Here is a 25255-nt window from a genome sequence, read left to right on the forward strand (position 1 = left end):
GCTCCGCCCGTCCCTCCCGGCCGCACCGGCCCCGGCCCGCCGAGCCCTCCCCCTGCCCGCCTCTCGGCGCGCCGCCGGGCGCCGCGGCGGTACCCGCCTCCCTCTCCGCCCCGGGGATGAGGCAGCGGTAGCGCGGAAAGGTGAGGCGGCGGGGCCTGTAGGCCGCGCGGCGGGCGGGCGTGAGGGGGGAGCGGGGGCTCGGCGGCTCCCGTGTGCCGAGCTGCCTCCCGGCGCCGGGCGGGCTGCGCCCCTCTCCCTCCTCCTCCTCCCTCTCCTCCTCCTCCGGGGTGGGGGCGGGGATGCGGGCAGGGCCGCGGCGGGGAGGGGGCGCCGCCGTCCCCCCTGCCCTCCCCCGGCACCGCGCGGTTTCCCGGCGGGGCGGGCGCTGCGGGGCGGCGCGGGGATGGGGGTGCGGGCGAGAAACCTCTGCTGCTTCTCCCGGCCCAGGCGAGGGAAGGAGCCGCAGGTGCTGCCCCCGGGCCTGCCCCTGCCCCCGGCGCGGCCCTGCGGGGCGGGGGCGGTGCGGGCGGGGGCCGCGGTGCCTCCCGCATTGTTCGGCGGAGCGGCGGCTGCGGGGGGCGAGCGGCTGCGGGGGCGGGAGCGCCCCAGCCCTTTCTTTATGGCAGCGGGCGGGCAGGTGCTGGGCTGCGCCTTTCTTGTGTGGCGAGCGGCGGCGCGGAGCCTCGGCCGAGGGTTTTCTGCGAGCGCATCCCCGCCTTTCATCGAAAGGGATGCTCGCCCTGCGCTCGGGTGTCTTTTGATTGCCGAGTGGATTTTAACTTGCTAAATAAACCTTTCTGATAAAAATCCTGAAGGATGTCGGGCCTGTGGTGCTCAGCCCACCATATTGTGCCCCGTATAACGTGCCCGGGCGATTCGTTCAGCCAACTCCTCTCCTGGGTGGTTCTAAAAATGCACCGAGAGCGATAGCTCGTGTAAAAGTCACTGTCTTTTGTTTTTGTTTTAGATGGTGGATGTTGATGTTTGTGCGGGTGGAGATAGTACCAGAAGAAAAATGGATGCCCTGACAGATAGTGCGGTTGAGATTGTCCCTTTGGAGCTGTATGATTCAGCCAGAGCAAAAATAGCTGCTAATCTACAATGGATCTGTGCTAAAGCCTACGGAATAGGTAAGATCGCTTTTATCAGAAGTCATTCTTGGGTTTGTTCTTGCTTTTTCTGACTCCCCTGCTATTCCAGAACTAATTGAATTGGGCTTAAGTCACCTTTGTTTTAAATAACAATATGACAGTCTGTTCTCTTGTAATGTTATATGTTTCCTGGTTACCTTCAACGGGAATAATGGAATTGTATGAGATGCCCTGAATCAGCAAAGCTAATGGTGAACAGATTGTGAAGAATGCAAACCTCAAACGCGTGCAGGCCCCGGGTCCCTCCGGGCCGCGAAGGCTTTAATGTGCTTCCTCTAGTCACCTTGGCCAACGGGTGGTGGCACCTTGATACCCCTTGCATGCTCGCTTAGGACTTTTTTTTTTTTTTGGTTGAATTGTGGTTTTGATTTCAAAATGAACTAAAAAGCAGTCCGTTTATGATCAGCAACATTCTTTTATGTAAAAGAAACGTTGAGTGAACAGGTACAGTTTGTGCTCTGTGACGTTAAACAGCAGGTTGCAGGTGATAGAGTTGTTCTTCTCGCCGTAACGTTGTCATAAACCTTGATGGTCAAATATGGAAAAATAAAGATTCTTGGAGTATCATTTGTGCAGTATTTTTCTGGCATCTATTGAAATTTGCTTTTTTGTTTTGAACTAGATCTGTCTGTTTTGAATTATTGTGACTAGATGCATCTTGAGTTTAAGTAGCTTCACTATGAAGAAGTATGATGGACTACTTGTGTTTTTTGTTTATCCGTAACAAAACATATAATAAAATAAGGTACAGAATCTTGTTTTGGAAAATGAGGTAGCCCTGTTAATCTAAGTCTAATTCGCCAAACTCATAATATGCTTAATGGATTAGCACTAGCTTACTTTGTGACAAGGCTGAAGAAAAGCAGTCCATTCCTGCAGTTTAATATTAATCCTTGTTGGAATATTTTTCTAAATTATTTTGCTTTTTTGGTATTTCCACTTCTGTCAGTGTTCTCATCATCTTAATGATTGTGGGGGAAAGTAGAAAATCATGGGTTTTGTAATGTTTAATGTTAGGGAAGGTATTTCATTATGACCAACAAGAGGCAATACCATTTATCAGATGATGTTTAAAAATGTGGGAATTTTGGGAGGGTGTTAGTAAAACATTGATAACTAAAAAGGAACATTTCCTCATGTAAATATTTTTTCAGTTGCTGGAATTGTTTGTGAGGTTTCCTGAAGACTTTTTAGTGATCAGAGATAAAATGGATATTCTAGACGTGGAGATGCGCTATTTATATTATGACTTTGTTTCAAAGGAAAGCTAATCCTAAATTAGCCTTGGCTGGCGTGGATCCTGTGCTGCAGAGGAGCTTCGTGTTCTCCTGGTTCTTGGTGGCGTCTTCTGGGGCTCCAGAACTGGGGGCTGTATCTGTACATTTTGGACCAGTTAATGGATTAACAGCAAGTCTGTTTATGCACTTGACAATGTGGACTTATGTTGAATAAAAATTTAGCTTTAACTAAAAACTTTGGAAAAGAAACCTTTTGTGATGATATCGATGTGATCTCCAGTGTAGAAAAAGCTATAGCAGCGTTTGCCAGTTTTTCTGCTTGGACTTAGGCTCGTTCCGATTATATTTTAAAAGAAGTGCCATAAACAGTAGGAAGAAGTATTTTTGCTGAGGCTTTTGTTGTTACGTGGTTGGTTAGCTCCAGTGAGTAAGGGTTTTTGTGCATATCTTGGCAGGACCATGACCCATAGAAATTTAGTTTGATTTTTGAAATGGCTCCTGCAAGGCATTGTCACATAGTAACCATGACTTCTGGAATAGCATTGCAAAATACTTAGAGATTTATAAGCCTCTTTAATTCATCGAGAGATGGGTTTAAAAAGGTTTCCTATGTGATTATCATTTTGAATAATATTTGAACTTAAACATTACTTGTCATATCTCAGGGTTTTCTTTTTGCGGTAAGATATTGGATGTTGTTCAATGGGTCTTGGGCAGCTACCAAGCAGTTGTGAATTTGTTATATAAAATATCACTATGTAGATATCCGGTTTTGGCGGCTTTTTTGTTATTTTAGACTTAGTTTTGGCCAATTTGTTGGGGAGAAAATGCCTTTCTGTTTATAATTTTAAAACACTGTCTTGTGTTCTGGAGTAATTCTTATCTGGTGGGGTTTCCATAACTGCCCTCAAGTGGCTCAGTGAAGACTCTTTTTCTGAAATGTGAGATGCAGAATTGATGTATTTGAATTGACATAATTTTGTGCCTTAATCTTTCAAATGCTGGTGCATATTCTGGATTTCATTTTCATCTGAGTAAGGTTAAGCTCAGGCTGAAGTGTGGGAATGGTCAAGAACAGAAATTTGATTCTAGCGGGCCCTCCGAGCAGCCGCACTCAGAGCAGACACAACCAATGCGTTTTCATTTGGTGCAACTTGGGAAAACAGACTATGAAAAAAATTCATTTCCCAGCAGGTTTAGTTAGTACAACATCAATTTACGTGTAGAATGTACGTTTTCCATCATCGTGATTATAATGCTAAAATTTAGATATGGAAGGTATATATGGAAGTTTTTGAGTGTTGCAGCTTGCTGTGAGCAAGTGGGTTGTTTGCCAGCCTTTCCGTAACAAAAGTTGTTAAAATAGTTTGTAAAATTTGGTTTTTTTCCAAATGAACTTGGTGAATTTTACTTATTTATTAGGGCTCAGAGCTTTACATAGTTTCCAGGCTGAATGCTAATGAGACCTTTGGCAAGAGACAGGCAGGAAAGCCAAGGACTAAGGTAATGCATTCTAGGGGAGGTGCAAGTTGTGGCTTTTTTTTCTTTGAAGTACTTCACACTTAGCGGTTAACTAAGGTTTTACAGCACCGTAACAGCTGCCACAGGTACCGGCTGGTGGGGCAGTGCGAGGTGTTTCCTGGGCTAAATTACCCAAATCCCTGGGTTCCCTGCTCTTCTTTGTCAGCTTTCTTAGGCCCACACTGAAAATATTTGTAAGCAAGCTGTTGTGTTTTGCAAATATTCAGTAGTTAAACATTTGTTTCTTTAGTAATACCTGTTTCATAAACATGGAATATTACTTGTGTGAAGTTTACAGGGGTTAAGAATACCATAATTATTATTTTGTCTCTTCTGCTTCATGCAGGTTTGTGGCTTTGTGCTTGATCAAAAGATACGGTAATGAGAGTGCAGTCACTCTCACCAGGAGGATACAAAGTCTTCAGCTTGGGGGTTTTTTTGTGCCTGTTGTATGTAAATTTTCGTGTGTAATATTATAGATCACTTACAAAGTTTATAACACAGTTCTGTAATGAGAACCAACAGAGAATGTTTTTATTATAATGCAGGTGGTCTTAGTTGCTGAGAATGTGGAGCGTCTGCTCAGGGTTGCAGCTCAGGACATCCATAGGGTACTAAATAATTCTGTGATCAGATGCCGATACTAGTGAAATCTACTCACAATTTGAATAAGGTTCGTTCTGTTTACCGTGGTGCTTTGGCTCTCTTTCCATGGGAAACCAGTTCTTCGTGCTTCTGGAGGTAAAATAAGATCTGGGGTGTATCCACTTCCCCGGTTTAAGTGATCAGCCAAATTTGTTCAGGTTGCTGTATTTTTCTTTGTCAATTCATAATCAGGTCATCATCTTGGTCAGATTTTTGTAAGTGAGATGATAAAGAAATGGTTCCTACCCTTAAAACGAGGAGAGTCTGGCAATAATTGTCTCTCTGACGGTTGTAACAAGTGAAGTTATTTTATAATCCTGTAAACTGTGTTGCACACAAAGATTTATACTTGGAACTGACAGATTTTTGAGAGGTTAGAACTCATTGATATGATGGAACAGACCAAAAGAATTGCTTCATGCGAAATGATGATGGTTTATCTTTGAGTCCTTCATCTCTTATAAAAATAGCTGGTAAAGATCTCTCCAATAGGCTCGGTAGGGCAAGAGCACTTAAGAGTTTGTGCTGCTGAAATTTGGAAGAAAACCATGTTATTACTTTGTTTTTATAAGTGTAGGAAACAGCAGAAATGCTCATTTTTGCTCTATAATAAGGTGACTGTGTGCAACTAAGTAACATGGTATAAAAATTACATCAAATCCATGTGTGAAAGAGATTCGGTCGACTCTGATGTTGAGTGCAGGGTGGTAAATTCTTCGACAGCTCTTCATAGAGAACTCAGGACAAACCAAATTAATGATGTGTGTCTTCACAGATCTGATTGTCAGGTTGTGCGCCATTGTTCTTGAGTTACCATACAAACACTGGTAGTTTTTAAGCTTTATATCTTTTCAACACCTCAAATTGTCTAAAACTGGCAACTGTAAAGTTTGCGTTGAGGTTGATGCCGACATTTCCCTGGGGTAACAGCTCAAAAAGCACATTAGGAAAAACAGGAGGTGTTTGCAAGCCTTTTGGTAACGTGCAACAGTAACATAAAAGTGACTTCCTTGTGCAATTAGGATGGTATTGGAGACCTTTTTATAGGGGAAAAAAAAGGACATGGTTTAATTGTTTTTGGTTTGCTTTGCTAGGATTTGTTGAACTGCTCAAGCAGAAATTTTTGTAGCTATAGCCTACAAGTTAATTGCTCAGAAGTTAATTTCTCATGTTGATTTTTCCAAATTCCAAAGCATAAATGTGTAAAAAATACATGTTTTAATGAACTGAATTTTTCCAGCATCTAAGTTCAGTTATAGGTCATGAAAGTAAAGTGTTGAAAAAAGATGCTTATTGGAACTGGGACTTGGAAGGACGGGGACATTTTCTTCAAAAGAGCGTTGACACCTTCTGTGGTGAGACAAGCAGAGAGCGTGTGACACCTTTGGGGTTTGCAGGATCCATAAAAACTGGGGAGAAAACCATCCGTAATACTGATGGCTACTTGTGTATCCATTGTGTGTTATTTAAATTAGCGGTAGGTTAACTCTGGTGTATATTTGTTCTAAAACTGGCAATGTATTTCTGAGATTTTTGGCAATGTGGCTGTTTCGAAATTTTTAAGGGGGGGTTTGGAGAATGAGCAGACCTGGGTGCTGCAGGTGGTTTATGTGTCATTATACTACAGATGAGAACAATTAGCAGAGATGTTAAAGATAAGACAGGTCTCTCATACTGCACCTTCAGATGTGTATTTTGGATACTGAAGATATCTCAAATTAAAGCACTTTTTTGCCTGTGGCTGTCGAGGGAGGCTGGACCTGGTCACCCCTCTGCGGGGGCAGGTGTTCCTACCAAAACCCTCATCTAAGTACTTCAGATTTCAGACATTTTCAATTTGCATTTTTTTTGTTTTGTTTTAAAAAAGCCTTTAAAGCTTGGATTGCTGCTAATGCCCTTTCCAGAAATGTACTATTTCATTAATATTTTATGAGCTAATATTCTATTATTTCCTTTCACAAATAACTTTAGTAAAAAGCAATGTATCTTGGATTGTTCAAGGTGTAGTTGCTTGTAATGAAGCTCAAATGTTGAATTACACAAGCTGCTTTATGTTTTTGGGTTTCAATCAGTCTTTAGAAATGGAAGCTCTCGTTCTTCTGGAAATGGCAATGGCCATTAAATGGCACTAGCTTTCAACCGCCTTTGATTTGAGGTCTAATGTTAAGAAGATTAAAAATATTTTAATAAATGGGCACCCACATTAACACATGCTGATTATGTAGTGCCAGTGAGGTTTTATGTGTCTCTTCCAACCATCTTCAGTGTATAGTCCATATATCACAGCGTTCAATGTCACATAAAGGAAGAATACTGATCTAAATTTCTAAAAACTTCAAAAAACTTTTGATTTGGAAAAGCAGGGGCAGTACCGTATGACTATCAGAGGAGCCGTTACAACAACACTGGTTTACTGTGTATTTGTATTTGAGATATACAGCTGTGTCATATAGTTGAAAACATTCTATCTGGGCTTCTCTTTACAAACATGAAGTGCTCTGCAGTGCACAAATACTGTGTGGCTTATTTTGTAGTTCAAGTATATGCTATGGGTAGGAGGTTTTTTTGAATGGGGAAATTTAATTATTCTGGAAACGAGCTGAATGAAGAGTAAATATGCAGCCAAATTAATAATTCTTTCAAGTGTAGATGTATGTATTTAAAATGAACTGTTGAAGTGATTTCGGGGGGAGCTCTTGAGAGTGACTGGGTAGCATAAGATAGAGTTTTGCGTTTGAGAATTCTGAAATATTGGGCTTCTATTAAGACAACACACTTGAGGCTAGAAAACATTTCTCCTGGAGTTTAAGACTCATTATTACTGCTAGGCTGTTATGAAGATCAATAGCTTCCAGTCTGATTACTGAACAGAAGTATTTATTTGGGAAGTATCAATTTTTAACTTGTTTTATGTCTTTTCAGTAATATCAAGGGCATTTCCTTCCACGTTGAGCTGCTGTAGTCAGTTGCCATTTGCTTGGTGTTGTACAACCTGTAGCGCTGGCGATACTTGAGCCAGCAACCTGTGGGTTGGAAATGTATTAGACGGGAATATCGGTTGGTGTTGGTGCCTTTCCTGCCAGTTGGGAAGCTGTGCAAGGGCTTGGAAACTGGGGGCAAGAAGTGGTGCGTGAGGATGAAGGCTTCTGTGGTGCTAATTGTAACGTGTGCGTAAATTACTACACTCAGGACCTGCGTTCGGTTTGGTAAAATCATAAGATGACTTGTGAAAATTGTGCCATTCCAAAAAAAAGTTAATTTTAGACTTGGTTTAAAATTCATGTTGAATCCAAATCCAAGTTTTGCTTTGTAGGCTTTAATTTTTATATAAAGGCTGAAAAGCCGCAATAGTTTGTTCAACACTCTTCAAACACAGACAATCGCTTCACTGGAGAGTCAGTTGTTTTGCAGACTGTTTGTAAAATGCTCAAGGCTTTTGTTAGATATTTCAGTCTTTCTGTAAACTTTGGCAGTTTAGAACCAAGAAATAGTGGCTTAATTTTCTTTTTCAATTTGAGAATGTTTGCCCAGCCCTTTTTAGTGTCTGAGTGTTGCGGACATTTTATTGCTGTGCACAGATGTGTTGGGATATTGCTGAAGTAGCTGTAAATTTTGCTTTGAAGATATATATATACACACTTTGCCCATGTGATACACCGAGCATTTTAGCCTGTGATCTGAGTACCTGATGTATAATTCTGAATTAAAGTACTAATAACATGCAGTAATCGGTGGAGGTGATAGTGTATCGTTCTGATTAAGCTGGGTCTTATTCAAGGGAACAGCTGGAGCTGCATAGCAGACAGTGGGACTTTAGTCCGTGTTGAAGTGCTTTCTTGAAAAGGACTCCAGTGTCTTGAGAAAGCTAACTGGTGGTGTGTAGGGTTTTTACTGAAGTATATACATGGTGGGAGCCAATTATTAATATATATGCTCTACTTAATTAAAATTTAAGCACAAAGACCTGTTGAAAACAATTTACAACATGAAACTGCAGACTTAATTACATTCAGTATTTTTCATGCTTGATTTATTTTTTGTTGTTCTTTCACATGCTATCTTTGAATTAAAGCAAAAATGTTTATTTCATTTATAACTGATGCCACTTACTGCTGCCCCTTTTTGAAACTTTTCTTTGTTGTTTCAGACAATGTCCCCGAGGAGCTGAAGGACCCGTTTTACATCGATCAATACGAGCAAGAACACATCAAGCCGCCCGTGATCAAGCTGCTGCTGTCCAGCGAGCTGTACTGCCGCGTCTGCAGCCTCATCCTCAAGGCGGATCAGGTGGCAGCCCTGCAGGGCCACCAGTCCGTCATCCAGGCTCTGTCCCGCAAGGGGATTTACGTCATGGAGAGCGATGATACACCTGTGTCTGAATCTGACCTGGGCTGTGCGCCAATCAAAATGGTTCGCTTAATTAAATCCACCTAATGATCTTTTTATTTAACACTATTTAAAATCATTAATAGAACGAAGAGCTTTTCATTTCTAGGTCACTAAACTCAGGAATTTTTAACTTTAAATACAGTTAGAATATATGGGGTTTTTTCCTTGAAGGATTTTGTTTTCAATACTTGCTGTTTTCTTCTCTCAGAGTTCTCATATGGCAATGATCGATGCTCTTATGATGGCCTACACTGTCGAAATGATCAGCATTGAAAAGGTGGTTGCCAGTGTCAAGCGTTTCTCTACATTCAGTGCCTCAAAAGAACTGCCCTATGATTTGGAGGATGCAATGGTTTTCTGGATTAACAAGGTAAAACTGACAGCGTGCCTGTTTGTCACCTTTCAGATTTTTAAAAAGGTACTGATGGATGTCTGCCTTCCATCTGTCTTACCTGTGCATTTCTAGAATATTTTCCACTTCAAATGAAGAGAGCTGTTTTAATTACTGTGTGTTACCACAAGTCCAGTGGTAGTTGGGCACAATATCCTCCTAATCCAGATTATTATTAATGGTATTTGATTCCCTTATTGCTGCAACATATTCTAATTTCGGCTTCTTGCTTGGCTTCCCAGTGTTTCCATATGGATTGGGAAAGAGAATCAGCTAGCAGGGAAATGCAATTTCTTTTTCTTAGGCGCGCTATAATAAAGCTGGTAAATTTTTCAAGGCAACTTTTAAAATAAAGAAGATAATTACAAACTGAATTAGGAAAGCTGTAGAAATTGGGTTGTTTGTTTTCAGATAAACTGCCATGAGGGGTGTTATGTTTCGTGGTTTATTTTAGGTGAAGCATTGTTTCATGTTAAAGAACAGGCTTAATTCCGACTGGCTTGAATACATTTAACAGAAATACTGAAACTTTTCAAAGGGTAGAGGTTAAGTTACTGAAACCCTTTTGAGTCACGTTCTAAAGAGAATGTCTCCTTTGCAAATCCAAGATTTCTTTGTTGTGGTTGTAGCTGCTGCTAATAAGAGACTTGGTCTTGAAAAGTGTTGCAACACATTATTCTCTGAACTTTTTGTGTTTATAGAATGGATTGTCCATTAAGTAAGGGGAGGAAGAGGAAAACTTGACTTGTGAAACATATTCAGATGTATTTTAATCTTTTCTATGCTGTGCCCTTTTAGGTGAACCTTAAAATGAGAGAGATAACGGAGAAAGAGATTAAATTAAAACAGCAACTAATGGAAAGTCCAGGGCACCAAAAGGTAAAACACATTTGTCTTCAGTTGTGCTTTTGCGTATTGCTGATTAGTGGATTAAAATACAAACATCTCAGTATGTGAGATGTGAGGCATCCAGTCCTCGAAACTCTTGAGATTTTGTGCATGCAGTTGGTTTTGTGTCCGTCGTCAGGGCCCTTCCTTACCTGTCAAGCCCACTTCTACCTTCTTCCATTAAGTTTCAGTTGGACTAAAATAACTTGTTTCAACTGAAAATAACTTTACGTGGGTAAATATGACTCAGCTTTCACAGCACAAAATATATGTTCTATATTTCGAAAGTCTTGGGGCATATTCATTTTGCATGCGTTAATTTTCTAATGTATATTCAGAGGCTTTATTCTGGTTCTATCTAGTAAGCGTAGTCTTGGCATTCAAATGTTATACGTGTGTGTTTGTAGTTTTTTTCCACCTTTTTCCCTTGAAATGATATCACAATGCACTAACACTGCAAAATACAGTACACTTTCATTTCTGGAGAGTGTAAAATAGATCTCTCTCAAACATGATGTGTATCAGCTGTCTGAGCTCCCAATTTATGATTTACTGAAGCGTTAAGAAGAATTGCTCTGTTCTTTCCTCAAACTGGCATTGCTTAGCAAAGGGGATAAAAGTGTGACATATGAACAAGGCACAATTGTTAAACTTTCCTGTTAGTGGCAAATCCTTTTTATGTAAAATAGTATCCTGCAACAAAAAGGAGCTCAAGAGCTGCTTAATTTACAAGTTGATGCTCAGTCTCATTTTAATATTTTAAAATCTGAATTTCTGGGGTACAACCCCTCTAAAATATGAAAGTGTTTCTTGCTGAAGTGCATTTAAGTGTTACTGCTTTTAACTTGCATTGCTGATGTTCCTTTCCTATTCCTACGTTCCTTTCCTTGCTTCCTGAGCAGTCTCCTTCCAAATGGTATTGGAAATTAGTACCTGTAAGTCAACTACTTTTACACCAGTTGTCATCCACAAAATCATGGCTTTTTAAATTTCTTCAGAGTGTTTGTTTCCATTACAATGCTTCTTAGACTGTCTTTGAAAAAAAAAAAAAAACCAACAACCTGTGTAAGCTTTTGGATCATCAGGCTTAGTTTTCATAACATGATTTCTGCATACTGTACAGCATACAGCATAATCACTTCACAGCATTTCAAAATTGTTTCCTCAGTGCAGGAGTAGCAGCAAAAAACCCTAGAAAATTAACAGCAGTTGAAGTGGTTACACGTGCTATTTTTGTTGTAAGTGGGGAATTGATCACAGTATTAAGGTGATATAAAAGCTGGGTGGTTTAAATAGTTGTTTAATCTTTGAATCCGTAGATAAGACACCCAGATGTTTGCGGGAGTTCGTGCTGCTCTTACACCTGCTCTTGCACAGGTTTTTAAATCGATCAAAACCACAACACCATTATTCGTTAGAGATGGGGTTAGAAGATTTGACAATCCAGTTTGGATCCCTTATGACAGTTGCTGGAAATTGTTTTGGTGAATTAATGAGAGTGGAGCTGGGAGGAAAGACAGAATTAATATTTTGCTTATCAGAACAAAATACTTATTTATGGCCAAGTGTGAAAACAGAATATCAATTCCATTATATATAAAAAAGAATAAAATGGTACTTCTAGTATAGAAGCCTGCTTTCTTCTGATTTTTCTTTGAATAATCACCATGGTATATCTCACTATTTCTTTTTGTGTAAGCCTGATCTGATGCATGCCATATCGCACTGCATGCTGGAACCAGTGGAATATGCTCGTGTGGTACAGTATGATTCACGTTCCATTACATAGTTGTGTAGTGCTCCAGGCTGGGGAAAAAAATAATTTGCATCTGGTAAAAGGAGAGGGGAAAAATAGCTTTAGCATGTAGAGATAGTAGCTTTTAGAGTTACTTGCCTTTGCCAGGGAAACTTAACGTGTTTATATTTGTGCAAAATAAATAAAGGAAACTGATTCTTATCGCTGTGATTATAAGTGATCTTCGTGTCTTTGAACAGATTTTTTTTCTCAGCCTGTGCCATCCTAAATTGACATGTTAGAGTGTGTGTGTGTAGAGAGCTCTCCCAGGGTGTTGTGGAAAGTGTTCGATACCTTTGGTAAAATCCAGCTTTCCTGAGATTAAATACATTCGGTGTATACCTGCATGTTAGGCCAGCGCATCAGTTGAGATAGTTTGTTAAATGTTCAGTTGTATTGATGCACTGAAATGCGAAAGGAATCTTTTTCCAACACCGAAAGGTATTTTGCTGGGCTCTGTGCTGTTTGTGCTTTACTTTCCCTGTCGCTTTGCTGCTCAGACTTAGCTCTAGTCTAGCTGGCGTGTGGGTGCTTAGTAAATACCGACACTAAAACTTGTCTTGCAAAAGTTGCGAGAAGCAATGCCAAGATTTGGTCTTCAGCTGCACTCCAAATGGTATGATTGCAGAAGAGTTTGCTATTGATTTCTAGTGAAATCAAGGAGAGTTTTGCTGACTTGTTCCTCTTGCTGACCGTTTTTGGAAAGGCCTTTTTTTTTTTTTTCTTTTTCACAATGTTAGTATTGTATTCTGGCTTGCCACGCATATGATGTTCTGATTCTGAGAGAACTTTGCTGTCTGTGGATGTAGGTAACGTATGAGAAATCGCTAGCTCATCGGAATTATTTTTGGCTGCGTGGTTTGTTTTTTTTCTTTTTTTCCCCAAGCTCTAAGTGTTTTCATGTAGTTACCTGTGTCTCTTTCTTTGGATCTGCTGCATTCATGCATGCGTGGAAGGATTTTGACTGAAATTGCTTGTAATAAGTTAAAATGTGGGGATGAAGCTGGGAATTCAGCAGCACAGATTGCTTCCAGATAGGAGGAGAATGATTAAAAGGGAAGCACCGTATTCTTCCGAATTGGCTTCTATTGAGTGAAAAGTGGATTATTTTTGACTTGGAGCTTTAAAGGATCCACCGTAAAGAGTTTTCAGTGCTTAAGAAAAACCCCTTTTTTTTCTTTTTGTTAGCATCCTCTGACCACTTGTTTTCTGTTGTCAGGTGCGTTACCGAAGGGACCATCTCTCGAGCAGGCAGTTGCCGTACTTCCCTTTGCTGGAAGATCTGATGAAGGATGGTAGTGACGGTGCTGCTCTTCTCGCTGTCATACACTATTATTGTCCAGAGCACATGAAACTAGATGGTATGTAATAAAGGTTTCTAAAAAAGAAAAAAATGTAAAAAATTCTTCAGTCTTCAAAAGCTGAGCTAGAAGGACATTATCAAATGGAAATGTGACACATCTAATAGGTAGTGGACTACAGCAAGTTAGTCAGGTCGCATGGAATCTGCATAAAATGGGTGTATTTAAAAAGTAACCTCTCTTTGAGTTTGTTTTTCTTTACTTAGTGTGTTTAGGAGGCTCTACTCTGTATATTATGAGTACAAAATACTCCTTTCTTTTATAGATCTAGATGATATGACTCTATTTGCTCAAATAATTGAGTTTAGTTTCAACAGACCATATAAAAGGAATACATGCCCACTACTTGTAGCTGATAATTCTCATGTTCTTCTGTAGGAGTACAAAATTTGACATTTTAAAATAGTTTCTCCCAGTCTTCAGCAATTGTCACTCTTCAGCGTTACAGGCATGAGTTCTTTTTCCAAGAAAATGTTTTTCTTAAAAATTCAATGTCCTCGTTGCATTTAACTTGCACAAATCAACATTTTGTATTGGTTTTTAAATTCTCAGATATGTTGTACCTTCCAGAGCTCCTGAATGGTTTCAGAAGGAACCAGCACTGTGAATCCTAGGAGTAACCTTTTATTATTTGCAAATCCAGATGTCTGTTTTAAATTGCTTTTGTATTTTGTCGTCATGTGTGTTCTTTGTAGCCTGCTTAACCTTTTTTGTCGCTGTGACAGACCAAATCCTATATAGATTCTAAATCAAATGCAAAATTGATACTGTTTTTTCTGTGTTGTTCTTCCTCCTTTTCCTGTCCCTCTGGTACTTAACAGGTAGAGAAATGTCACTGGTAGCCAATAAATATTAAATGATGGTGTATAAGCAGTCTGTGAAGTTCCTATATGTAGAGTTTCTGTTACTTGTGGTGGGAAGTTTAATTCATTTGGATGGTGTAATAATTTACTCTTTTTCTCACCTTTCTAGATATCTGTTTGAAGGAAGTAACATCAATTGCAGACAGCCTCTATAATATTCAACTCTTGAGAGAATTCTCAAATGAATATCTAAACAAATGCTTTTACCTCACATTGGAGGACATGTTATATGCTCCTTTGGTTTTAAAGGTAAGGAGTATAACGAAGGTTATATTTTTGTGGGTAAACCATAAGCGTTTTATTATTGTGAGCTGTGGGTTTTTTTCTTTTTTCCCGTTTTAGCCTAACGTCATGGTGTTCATTGCGGAACTCTTCTGGTGGTTCGAGAATGTCAAACCAGACTTTGTACAACCAAGAGATATTCAGGAAATAAAAGATGGTAAGTTTTTAACTCTCGATAAATGTTAGCATGTTGTTTAAAAAATACTTATGTGACAATGCAACTGTTGCACACTGGTGTTTCCTTTGGAGCTTTGTTTCTACCTAAACTTTCTGCTTGCTGGGCATCTTTGGCAGCAGTAAAATAGAAGTAAAGTTAGTCCTAGATCCACTTGGGTTCTAACTTTCGGAATGAGATGGGCACGTAACTTTTTCCCTAGGCTCAGTAATTATTTACTTATAACATCCTTTCCTTTAAGCTCACTATTAGATACGTGTTTTAAATACAGACTGTTATTTCAGGTGTCATTTTAACGTTGAGTTGTAAAGCTTTCATTCTGCCGTGCTGCAATCCGAAAACTTCCTGTTCTGTTTCGTTATTTTAACGGCAGTAGGAGTTCTGTTAACGCTGTACATCTCTGCCCAGTTAAAACAGTGTTGCAGCAGAAGAGCAGCCGCCCGCCCGTTCCCATTTCCAACGCCACCAAGCGCAGTTTCATGGCCAGCCCTGCGGGTTCCAGCCCAGCAGAGCTGCCGCCCGCGGCTCCGCCGGCCCCTGACGCGTGCAGCAGGTACTACCTGCACCCCGAGGAGCCCGACTACCTGTGAGTCTTCGTGGTGTCCAGACTCGGCTTCCGTTTCTGCCTCTGTTTGGATAACCTAGGAATTTCTGGGGCTAAATATTCTGATTTTGCTGCAAAATGAATGGCTGAGTTCCATGCAGTCAGTCTCTGAAATATTCTCAATTCTCAAGTTCACATAAATGCTTTGTACTGCATTATAGAACAAGTTAGTTTAATTTCTCTTTTGAAAAAAATGTGAAACATGAAAGCTGTTCAAGCAGCTGATCTTTACTAGCCATATTCTATAAATGGTGATGGGAAATAGGGTCTAATGTACAAGAAGGTTAATGAGGAGGATTTTCAGCCAACCTAATTTGATAGCAACCAATAAGTTATTTCAGCCTTTAGTTTGTCTCTATTGTACTGTTGAAACTACATTTTAAATCTGCTGTATTTAGAAACTTCAACAGTTTGTTTTCAGGTTGTAGGTTTACTTTTGTGTTGTTACATGTGAAAACCTTTTCTTCTCTTTAAGTAACTTCGTTAACATTAATGAGATATTACTGTGTTTTAAAGAGGATGGGGGTAGCTATTACCAGTGTAACTTCACAACTATATAATTTCTCTCATTATAGAAAAAAGTTCTTGTAGTAATGAATATTTGCTTTTCTGAATTAGTGGCAAAGGAGGAAACCCTGCCTTCAGCCCTTCCCATCCACTGCTCCCGCTGAGACAAAAGCAACAAAAATCGTTACAGGGAGAAGACAGCCCTGGTAAGTCTACCTTGAATTTGCATTTCAACAGCCAGTTACCATAAACGTCAATACAATAATGAATAAAAATACAAGTTCATAAATGTGAATGATCTGAAGTTGAATTCAACTGCAGTCAGCCAAGTAGTAAGCATGTTTAGTTTGAGTAAATCGTCTTTGTTTGCATGAAAAGATTTTTAAAGATCCTTTAAGAAACTTAGTAGATTTTTGGAATATGTTTTCCTCTCACAAATGAGTTCATTTTTCAGAATCTGAAGTGCAGGAAATTCAGACTAATAATGTCAGTTCTGTGAAAAGAAAGGAGAAAGCCAGAATGACGAACTCACTCTAGTACTTGTCATATTTTGCCTCAACATTTCTTTAATTACTGAAAACCTAGGCTTATACTTACACAGAAATCACAGAAATGCTCAGAATTTATTGTCTTTTATCAGCTAAGGTGCCAATCAAACATTCTAACTGCTTAGGCTCTACCAACATGCTGTGAGGACTTTTTCTTTTTTCCCTAAGGTCGAGGGGCTGACAGGGAAAACAATTTGAACAGTCTGTTTGTGTGGTCGCTTTTCATAGCGTTTTTTTCAAGCTTTGTTTGTCTGTCTTTGGTAAATATTTCAGCAAATTTGTTTTCTGCTGCCATCTCTTGGTGAAAGAGTTTATTATGTTTGCTATTAAATGGAGTAAAAGTGCAAGTTTAAAGACCATTTCTAAACTGTTCACCATTTAAAAAATATTTCAGGTCATCGGCACCGTTCTAATTCTCTCACTCGCGTTGACGGGCAGCCACGAGGCTCAGTTCTTGCGTGGCCAGAGAGGAAGCCCAGGTAACAGATGCATTTAAGTGTTACAATGCTGTTGAATGAAAGGATGCTCAGTCCTGTGACAGTTTTATTGTAATAATGTGGTATTGCTTCCTTAGAACTGGACTGAGTCGCTTAATTTTGTTTTCTTTTAATGTGCATTTTCAGCGATGAGTGACTTTTGCTTGCGATTGGAAAGACTTCAAACAGGGTTGTCAGTAAGCACTGTTGAAAACCGAAGTATCTGAAGTTGCTATTTAGTATTGCTGGTCGCTTTTGATACAGGATACATTTTTTCAAATAGAGAGAGAATTTTAGCTGTCTGTATTATGGTATTTAGTTCAACAAACTGTAACTTTTTGTGTGTGTCAGTAGACTCTTCTTATCTTTTGTAGGCCTCTGTCTCAGCCAACACCATTTGCTCTCCATCATTCTGCCAGCAGTGATGCGGACCCCAGCTCTGGTGACAGCATTAGTCTGGCCAGATCAATCAGCAAAGACAGTCTTGCTTCGAACATTGTTAATGTAACTCCGAAAAATCAGCCCCATCCTCCATCAGTGAAAACAAACGGGAAGAGCTTATTAAACAACGTTGAGATTGAGGATGAAGATGAAGAGCTTATTGCAATAATCAGATCTGAAGAAAGGCCAAACCGTAGTGATCATGAACTGCAGAATGCGTCAGCCAGGGTGCCCGGCATCGTTACCACGGCGTGGTCTCCAAAAACAAATAGCGAGACTTCAGAAGGCAAACCGGAGAGTTTTTACCTGGAGCCTTTAATGCCTGCTGTTCTAAAACCAGCAAAGGAAAAACAGATCATCAATAAAGAGGAGGAATGTGGGGAGGGGAAACAGAGGAATTTTATAGCAAAGAGATTAACTGATGGACACTTGCCTTTGATGCGCAAGAAAACAAACAGCAGTCATGGTGAGCATGACCTCAATAGGACTTTTACTCCAATTTCTAGTTCTGATTTCGCTCCAGTCGCAGATCCTGGTGCTGCAGACTCGGCGGCACTGATGGAGGCCGGGCTAGAAGCTGCTAGACCTTTGGCTAGTAGCAGTTTGGATCCTTCCACTCAGGAGCTCTCCACTGGAGGATTCTTTCTTCATGCTGCTAAATCTGATGATGACATAGCAAGTAAAGTCAATGTAAGTTATGCAAAAAGTCTCAACTCACATATTCAGGATACTACGTGGACTATGGTGAGACAAGACTCTGACTCAGATCTCTTGGACATAGAAGATGCTGAGGAGGATTTGGTGGTCATAGGTGACCATCCTATAGTCGCTAAGTACATTGGTGAGGAGGAATCTGCAAAATTGCAAGAAGATATGAAGGTAAAGGAACATGAAGATAAGGATGATGCTAGTGGACGTTCCAGTCCCTGTTTAAGTACAATTTCTCAAGTTAGCAGCGTGTCCATGGCCAGTGGGAGCGTCCGAATGACCAATTTTGCCGAACGAAAGCTTCAGAGACTTAACAGCTATGAGACAAAGTCCAGCACGAGCAGTTCACAGAAGACCACACCAGATGGATCAGAAAGCTGCCCAGCACCGCTGACCACATGGAAACAAAAGCGAGAACAAAGCCCCAACAGACAAAATAAAGATAATGCTAATCTTTTAGCTTCTGAATTGGTGCAGCTTCATATGCAGTTGGAAGAAAAACGAAGGGCAATAGAAGCTCAGAAGAAGAAAATGGAAGCCTTATCAGCAAGGCAGCGACTAAAATTGGGCAAGGCAGCTTTCTTGCATGTTGTTAAAAAAGGGAAATCTCCCGATGTTCCACAGCCTCTTAAACCAGAACATTTTGCAAAAGAATATTCTCGGCACAATGGTGAAGACTTTGATGAAGTTTCTTTGGCTTCCAAATCTGAGGAGTTTCTTGTGAAAGAGGAGGAGAGAGAAGAAATGCTTAGTGATGCTCAAGAAGTAGCAAAAGTAAAAATGCAAGAAAGCCTTGCTTTTGCTGAGCAACATAAACCAAAAGACTCTGCTGCTATACATGATTTGGAAAAAAGTAAAATGATTTCTGTTGCCCTCCTAGAAGACAATGTTACAGAAGTGGATATAAATGAATGTGATCTTTCTATTGAAAAACTAAACGAAACAATCAGTACCCTTCAGCAGGCTATATTAAAGATTTCCCAGCAACAGGAACTTCTTATGAAATCTCCGTCGGTGCCATCACCAGGAACCAGAAATAACTCTCAGGACCAAAAGGTAAAACCATCAATTCATTTTGTTGAGCCCCTGTCTCCAACTGGAATGAACAGTCTTCGTAAACCACCTCGATTTGGCCAAGGAAGGAGCCCTCGGTCAGGAAGACCAGTTGATCTGAAAGTCCCTAAAGACAGACAACAAAATTCAGCACGTGTTAAAACCCCAACACCCAGTCTAGAAACCTTACCGCATTTAAGACCATTTCCATCCAATAGCTTGTCAAAGACGCCAACAGAAATCAGCTTGGAAAATAGTCTTGATCTTGGAAACGGTTCTCAAGAAAAGTGTTTCTTCGATACCTATAGACTTCACGATGAGAGCAATCAGCGGGCGCTTGTTCTCTCCACTTCCAAAGATGCAAATATTATTTCTGAAATGAGCAAAGAGATCAGTAACAGCTTCAAGGAATCAGGGTTGAATTCTTCGGATGGCTCAGGAAAAGAAAATGTCCCGGTGGATGAGCCTCTGAGAAGCAAGGCGAATCTCATTGAAGTAGACTTGTCTGATTTAAAAGCTCCAGATGAAGGAGAACTTGAAAACCAGGATAGCTCCACGGATATAATTAGTGAAGCTGATCAGAAGTCCGGTGTGGGTTTTTTCTTCAAGGTAAGTGTATTTGCTTGTTGTTACGCTTCTGCCCAGCGTTAGAACTGTTTATTTCCACTTCATTTTTCAGTCTTCTGATGGAACACAATACATTCTGCTTGCAATATTAGAACTTTAAAAAGCTGCATTGGAAAAGAAATTGCTTGTGGAGAAAAAGGTTTTTGGGTTTGTCCAGCTTGATATATTTTCTTCTGTTCCTGAAAACTCTCTATCCCGGTGAATTTTGCAGGATGAACAGAAAGCAGAAGATGAGCTCGCGAAAAAACGTGCCGCGTTCCTTTTGAAACAGCAGCGCAAAGCGGAGGAGGCTCGGATTCGGAAACAGCAGTTGGAGGCTGAAGTTGAACAAAAAAGAGATGAAGCTCGGTAATGACGTGGAAAAGAATACTTCTGTTTATCTGCTAAGATGAGGAAAATTATTCTATGTCGAATATAATGTTGTGTTTGCTTTTCAGTCGCAAAGCTGAGGAGGACCGAATACGGAAAGAAGAGGAGAAAGCTCGAAGAGAACTTATTAAGCAAGAATATTTAAGGAAAAAACAGCAGCAAATTTTGGAGGAGCAAGGGCTTGGAAAGCCCAAATCCAAGCCCAAAAAACCCCGGCCAAAGTCGGTCCATCGTGAAGAATCTTACAGTGATTCAGGGACAAAGTGTTCTTCCACACGTAAGAATTTTGATTTGTCTGCTCTCGCTGAGCCTGCAAACCTGTTTTCATAAAATGTTTCACATTTTTTCTTTTCTTTTGCAGCTGATAACTTGAGCAGTGCTCAGTCTGGTTCCAGCCTTTCTCTGGCCTCAGCAGCCACAACTGAACCCGAGAGCGTGCACTCGGGTGGCACGCCGTCGCAGAGGTACAGACGGATTTCTTTAATTTATTCTTCGTCGGATTTCTTTAATTTATTTGCTGTGTTACGAAATCGTGTTGGGATTCAGTGTTGTCCGCTTCAGCTCACTGGCGTACAGGCACAATAGTAATTAGTGAATTCATCTTCTGTTTTATGTGACTGCCAACTCCGATGTTCTGTACAAACTTGCAATTTTGTTTTGTTTTCTCCCAAAGGAATAATAGAATTTTGCTTTGATAATCTAGCAGGGAGGATTGCTCGGGGCAAGAAAAGGGACAATAGCCCGTTCCATTCAGGGCCAGTGACTGGTCAATTTATTTAAGATTGGAAGGGGAAAAAACCGAAATCTTGGCATATCTTTTTTTTAATTTTTGTACTTATTTTTCCTCTACCAGAGTTGAATCTATGGAGTCCTTACCGATACTAAGCAGAAATCCGAGCAGAAACACAGAAAGAGATTGGGAGAACGCTTCAACAGCATCTTCCATTGCTTCAGTGGCAGAATACACAGGTGACTGTTTTGTTTTAGCTGGAGCATTTGTTACCAATAGCAGGTTATAAAAAGCTGTGGCATATTTGATGTGACACATGGTTATTTTTGAGCAGTTGTCAGGTGTATTTTCTGTTTAATATCTCTGAAATTAAGTTATTGCAGAAAAGTATTTGAAGGGTTTTTTTCACTTTGATGAATGAAAATCTTAATGTTCATAAATGTAGGGCAAATAATTTTTATTTGTTTGTCTCCCTTAGGTCCAAAATTATTTAAGGAACCCAGCAGCAAATCCAACAAACATATTATCCACAATGCTATCTCTCATTGCTGTCTTGCTGGAAAAGTGAATGAACCGCATAAGAATTCAATATTAGAGGTAAACATTAAAATACAAAGTTATTCATGCACTGACAATAAATGTATCTGTAATGCTCATTTCCTAATCCCACTGACGCGTTGTAGTAAATGCCATTTCCTCAAATAAACCTGTATTGAGAATCCTTTACTTCCCGTGACCGTACGGACTTGTAGAAAACGTGATCCTGGATTAAGAGTTCGACTCGTAAATTTGTGGAAGGGCTGAGAATCATAGTTACTGATCCAGTGTTTCAAAAAACTTTAAACACTTATTTAGCTCTATGTGAAAGCTTAAAGCTCGGGATAATACAGGAAATTTCACTGTGAACATTCCGTGTGTGTGTTTGTTGATTTGTCATGCAGGAACTAGAAAAATGTGACGCCAACCACTACATCATTCTGTTCCGCGACGCCGGCTGCCAGTTCAGAGCACTTTACTGCTACTACCCCGACACGGAGGAGATCTACAAGCTGACTGGGACGGGGCCAAAGAGCATCACCAAGAAAATGATTGACAAACTGTACAAGTACAGCTCGGACAGGAAACAGTTTAACGTGATTCCAGCCAAAACCATGTCGGTCAGCGTGGATGCTCTCACCATCCACAACCACTTGTGGCAAGCCAAGCGACCCGCAGTGCCAAAGAAGACTCAGACTCGTAAATCACACTGAGGTCTTGAGGAGAAGGTTGCGGAACGAGGTTGCATCGAAAAGAAGACACATTTACCATTTTCCTCCAGTTTGGTATGAAATGTGCAGAACCATAAACATTTTTTAAGAAGCTTCTAAACAGAACCCGTGGATGCAAGTTGCTATAAAGAATGAAGGAACATTGCCGGTGTTTTTTATGAATGATAAATCTGCTGTTACACCCAATGCTAACTACTGTGGCTTTCAGCTGGTGAGGGACTGTGCATGTAGCAAGGTCTTTAACAAGTGGATTTCCTTTTACTTGAAGCTTTTCATCGGTACAAATTGGGAATAATTTAGTTCTGTTTCCTCCCTGCCTCATTCCGTCTTTCCCGTCATTCTCAAAGTTGGCAAGCTCCGAACTTCAGGAGGATTGAACAGATCTTGGGTGAAGTGGTTTGGGTTTGGTTTGGTTTTTTAAATAGTCTTTAGGGAAATCTTCCTTTCAGACTTTTTTGACGAACTGTTTAATACATCAAATTGTTGTACTGTATCTACTGCCAACGTAAGTCCAGCTCTCAGATTTCTGAAAAAAAAAAAAGCCCCAACTTGTGCTGCTCAGAACAGAGTTTACTTGCAGTATCTGTTTAGGATAAGCATTGCAAGGATAGCAAAAGCCAGTCTTGTTTTAAAAAATGCTCGCAAATTTAAAGATTTCTGGAATACAATCATGAAGAGGCATTCAGGTGCTACTGGCTGGAATGTGCCTGACTGAAACTTAAGGCGAAGCTGAGCGGAGCGCAGTTAACTCTGGTTTCGGTTTCAGGCAGTGTCCTAAAGACGTGTTTGCTTTAATAAAGAAGGATTCTGGTAGGTATAGAACATTTCCACTCTGAGCACGCTACTCCTGTACGATGGTGCACTTAATGATCACAAATTTTAATGTTTTTATTACATCATGAAATGTAATTCTACTTTCTTTGTCCTGTCTTTATTCTGAATGAGCAGCATGCTCTAAAATGAAGAGTGTGTTATGTTTTTTATTTTGGGTGATATATTAATATATATTGATTTGTTTTTCTCATTTGAAAGCGATTTTTAAACAGAGACGTTTGCATTTGTTTCAAAAGCCCAAACAAGTCGAATGGCTTGGATTTCTTTTCATGTTGAAATATTAAATCTTGAGTTATGACCTAAAAAGTCTTTGTGTTTCAGCAGATTAAATTTTTGTCTGTGGTAACAGGGTATATTTGCAGTTCGGTTCCGTTTTTTTACTATTCCCATTTTTGGCCCAGGTCAGACTTCCGAGGAGGTTTCTGTAGCTATTACCTGATTTAATCTGCGAACGTGCGCCCGCACCATCTGGTTTGACACGACTACCCGAGGGTCGCGTAGCTTAGAACTTTGGTTTGCACATGTTTACTTTTATTTGAAGTGTTACTTGAATATCTTATCTCCGAAGTGCAAGAGGCACAACACCATCCTAGACATGAACTGAGCTCTAAAATACAAGACAGTGTAATTATTAGACTTTGAGAATAATGGAAGTTACAAAGAGTTATGTACAGAAGGGGAAAATAGGGTACGTAATAAAGTGCTAGCTAGGCAGGGCAAATGAACGTCTTCCGTTGCGCGCTCTCCATTTTTTCCCCTTCCAGTACTCCTTGACTAGGCTGCTGCAACGTTGTAAATTATGTTAGATAGTTCGCTGCTTGTAAATAATTAAAGGCTTTATGGTTTCTAAAGTGCTAAGTATTAAACACCGTCATGAGTGTAACTTTTGTTACCATGCTTTTCATGCTTGTGCTTTATTTCTCACTGTTTGATATTATATACCATATTTATTTTATGAAACACTGAAATTTAATAAAAATCATTAACTGATTTCCTTTTTATTTCATGTGTACTTTTGTTGTTGTGACGCTCCATCCCCTCAGAGGACTAATCTGCTTTAAAGATGTGCAGTTCTGTGTCTCTTGTGCTCCTAGAAAGCTTCGCCTGTAAGTAGCTATAATAACCACATGGCAAGAGCTTAGTTCTCCTGACCCTGACTGCAAGAATTTGACCAAAAAGCTTTCAGAAAATTGGAAAGTGATTGAACAGTCTCTTTGGTTTCTTTCACCAGCTGTCAGACCCTTGAATGGGGCTGGTGGGTCATTCGGCAGTAGGTGCTGTGTTATGTGTCTGGGTGCCTCCTGCAGATAAATAGAAATCATGTGGCAACCTGCAGCTTTAGCTGTTAGTTTAGTTTGATTTTCACCAGGATTTGTTGTTCCCCCTTGGCCGTGTAAACACAAGCAGAACTGGCTTAAAAAACCCGACATTCCAGCTGCTGAGAGAAGTTCTTGTGCACCCAGGGGGCCGGGGCAGGACGAGAGAAGGAGCTTTAGCTGCAGCGTCAGCTTCTCCTGCTGGCCGTGGAAGGGAATAAACTGTGACAGCTGTCTAAGAACAAGTTATTTGTATTTTTCCACTGAATTTTCTGAAGATGTGCCTAAGCTGAAATAATCTGTGAGCCGTTGGTCGTGCTCCTGGGAACAGAGTGCAGTGTTCTCGCTCTGGGACAGGGAATTATTAATCCCTCTCCGTATAGAGCAGTGTGACAGTAGATCTCTCTTGGACTGCTCTCAGTTTCTTACTAATTTCTTACACGTAATTAAATACAAGAATGTACATCTTTAAAGTGCTTTTAAATGCCATTTATTTTTCTCACACTTTCATACATCGGTCTGTGTATTTCTATGTGTTTTTTGCATTTGTAGCTGTTGTGTCTTTGTCTTATTTTCATCACGCTCTGCGGCAGCGTAAGAGCTGAAGCAAGAATAATCTGAGTTTGGAAAATACTCACTTAATCTTGAAAACCTTAGTGCGGTTCATACTGTACGCTAGGCTGCGAGAATGGTTGAGTTCTGTGCTTTCAGTTAATTAGGGCTTTAAATGTAATTAATTTGAAGCAGCTGAGATGCGGGTGGCTGGTTCTGGAGTGACGGGGGTGGCAGAGGGTGTGATTTCTGCCATGGGGACACCAACGGGAGCCCAATTCTGAGACTTCAGATGAGTGACACTCCAGAAAGTGACATGCAAAGAAGATTTTTTTGAGCGATTGATTTTTGTACCCATTTTCCTGCTGTGTTATGTGTGCAGAGCTGGGGAAATCTGTGGTTTGTGGGGAGGTGTTTGTGTGTGCTTCTGATAAGTGAAAACTTTTATAGAATACTCTTCAGACAGTTTGAGATATTCACGTGGTCGACTTGAGTGTATTTTTTAGATGTCTAAAATACATCT

At 40.3% G+C, this 25255-nt stretch overlaps 1 protein-coding gene across 1 annotated transcript; it reads left to right on the forward strand.

Annotated features, from left to right (window-relative positions):
- CAMSAP1 (calmodulin regulated spectrin associated protein 1) lies at nucleotides 1-23811 on the forward strand. The gene is made up of 18 exons (XM_065648431.1): nucleotides 1-140; nucleotides 968-1130; nucleotides 8703-8965; nucleotides 9153-9314; nucleotides 10134-10214; nucleotides 13238-13379; nucleotides 14352-14491; nucleotides 14585-14681; nucleotides 15108-15285; nucleotides 15922-16016; nucleotides 16753-16837; nucleotides 17209-19645; nucleotides 19875-20011; nucleotides 20101-20309; nucleotides 20394-20496; nucleotides 20886-21001; nucleotides 21241-21359; nucleotides 21704-23811. Exons 2-18 carry the CDS (start codon nucleotides 968-970, stop codon nucleotides 22010-22012), a joined length of 4836 nt encoding a protein of 1611 aa, XP_065504503.1. The 5' UTR covers nucleotides 1-140; the 3' UTR covers nucleotides 22013-23811.
- The last annotated feature ends 1444 nt before the right edge of the window (nucleotides 23812-25255 follow it).

The sequence above is a fragment of the Caloenas nicobarica genome, chromosome 19 (assembly GCF_036013445.1).
Source record: "Caloenas nicobarica isolate bCalNic1 chromosome 19, bCalNic1.hap1, whole genome shotgun sequence".
Lineage (NCBI taxonomy): Eukaryota > Metazoa > Chordata > Aves > Columbiformes > Columbidae > Caloenas > Caloenas nicobarica.

What these genes read in the sequence shown, in the direction of transcription:
- CAMSAP1 (XM_065648431.1), top strand. Translation starts at nt 968, where the DNA reads ATGGTGGATGTTGATGTTTGTGCGGGTGGAGATAGTACCAGAAGAAAA. An exon ending in GCTGTGCGCCAATCAAAATG is followed by an intron (nt 8,966 to 9,152) that starts GTTCGCTTAATT and finishes TTCTTCTCTCAG; the next exon opens with AGTTCTCATATGGCAATGAT. An exon ending in ACAGGGAGAAGACAGCCCTG is followed by an intron (nt 16,017 to 16,752) that starts GTAAGTCTACCT and finishes AAAATATTTCAG; the next exon opens with GTCATCGGCACCGTTCTAAT.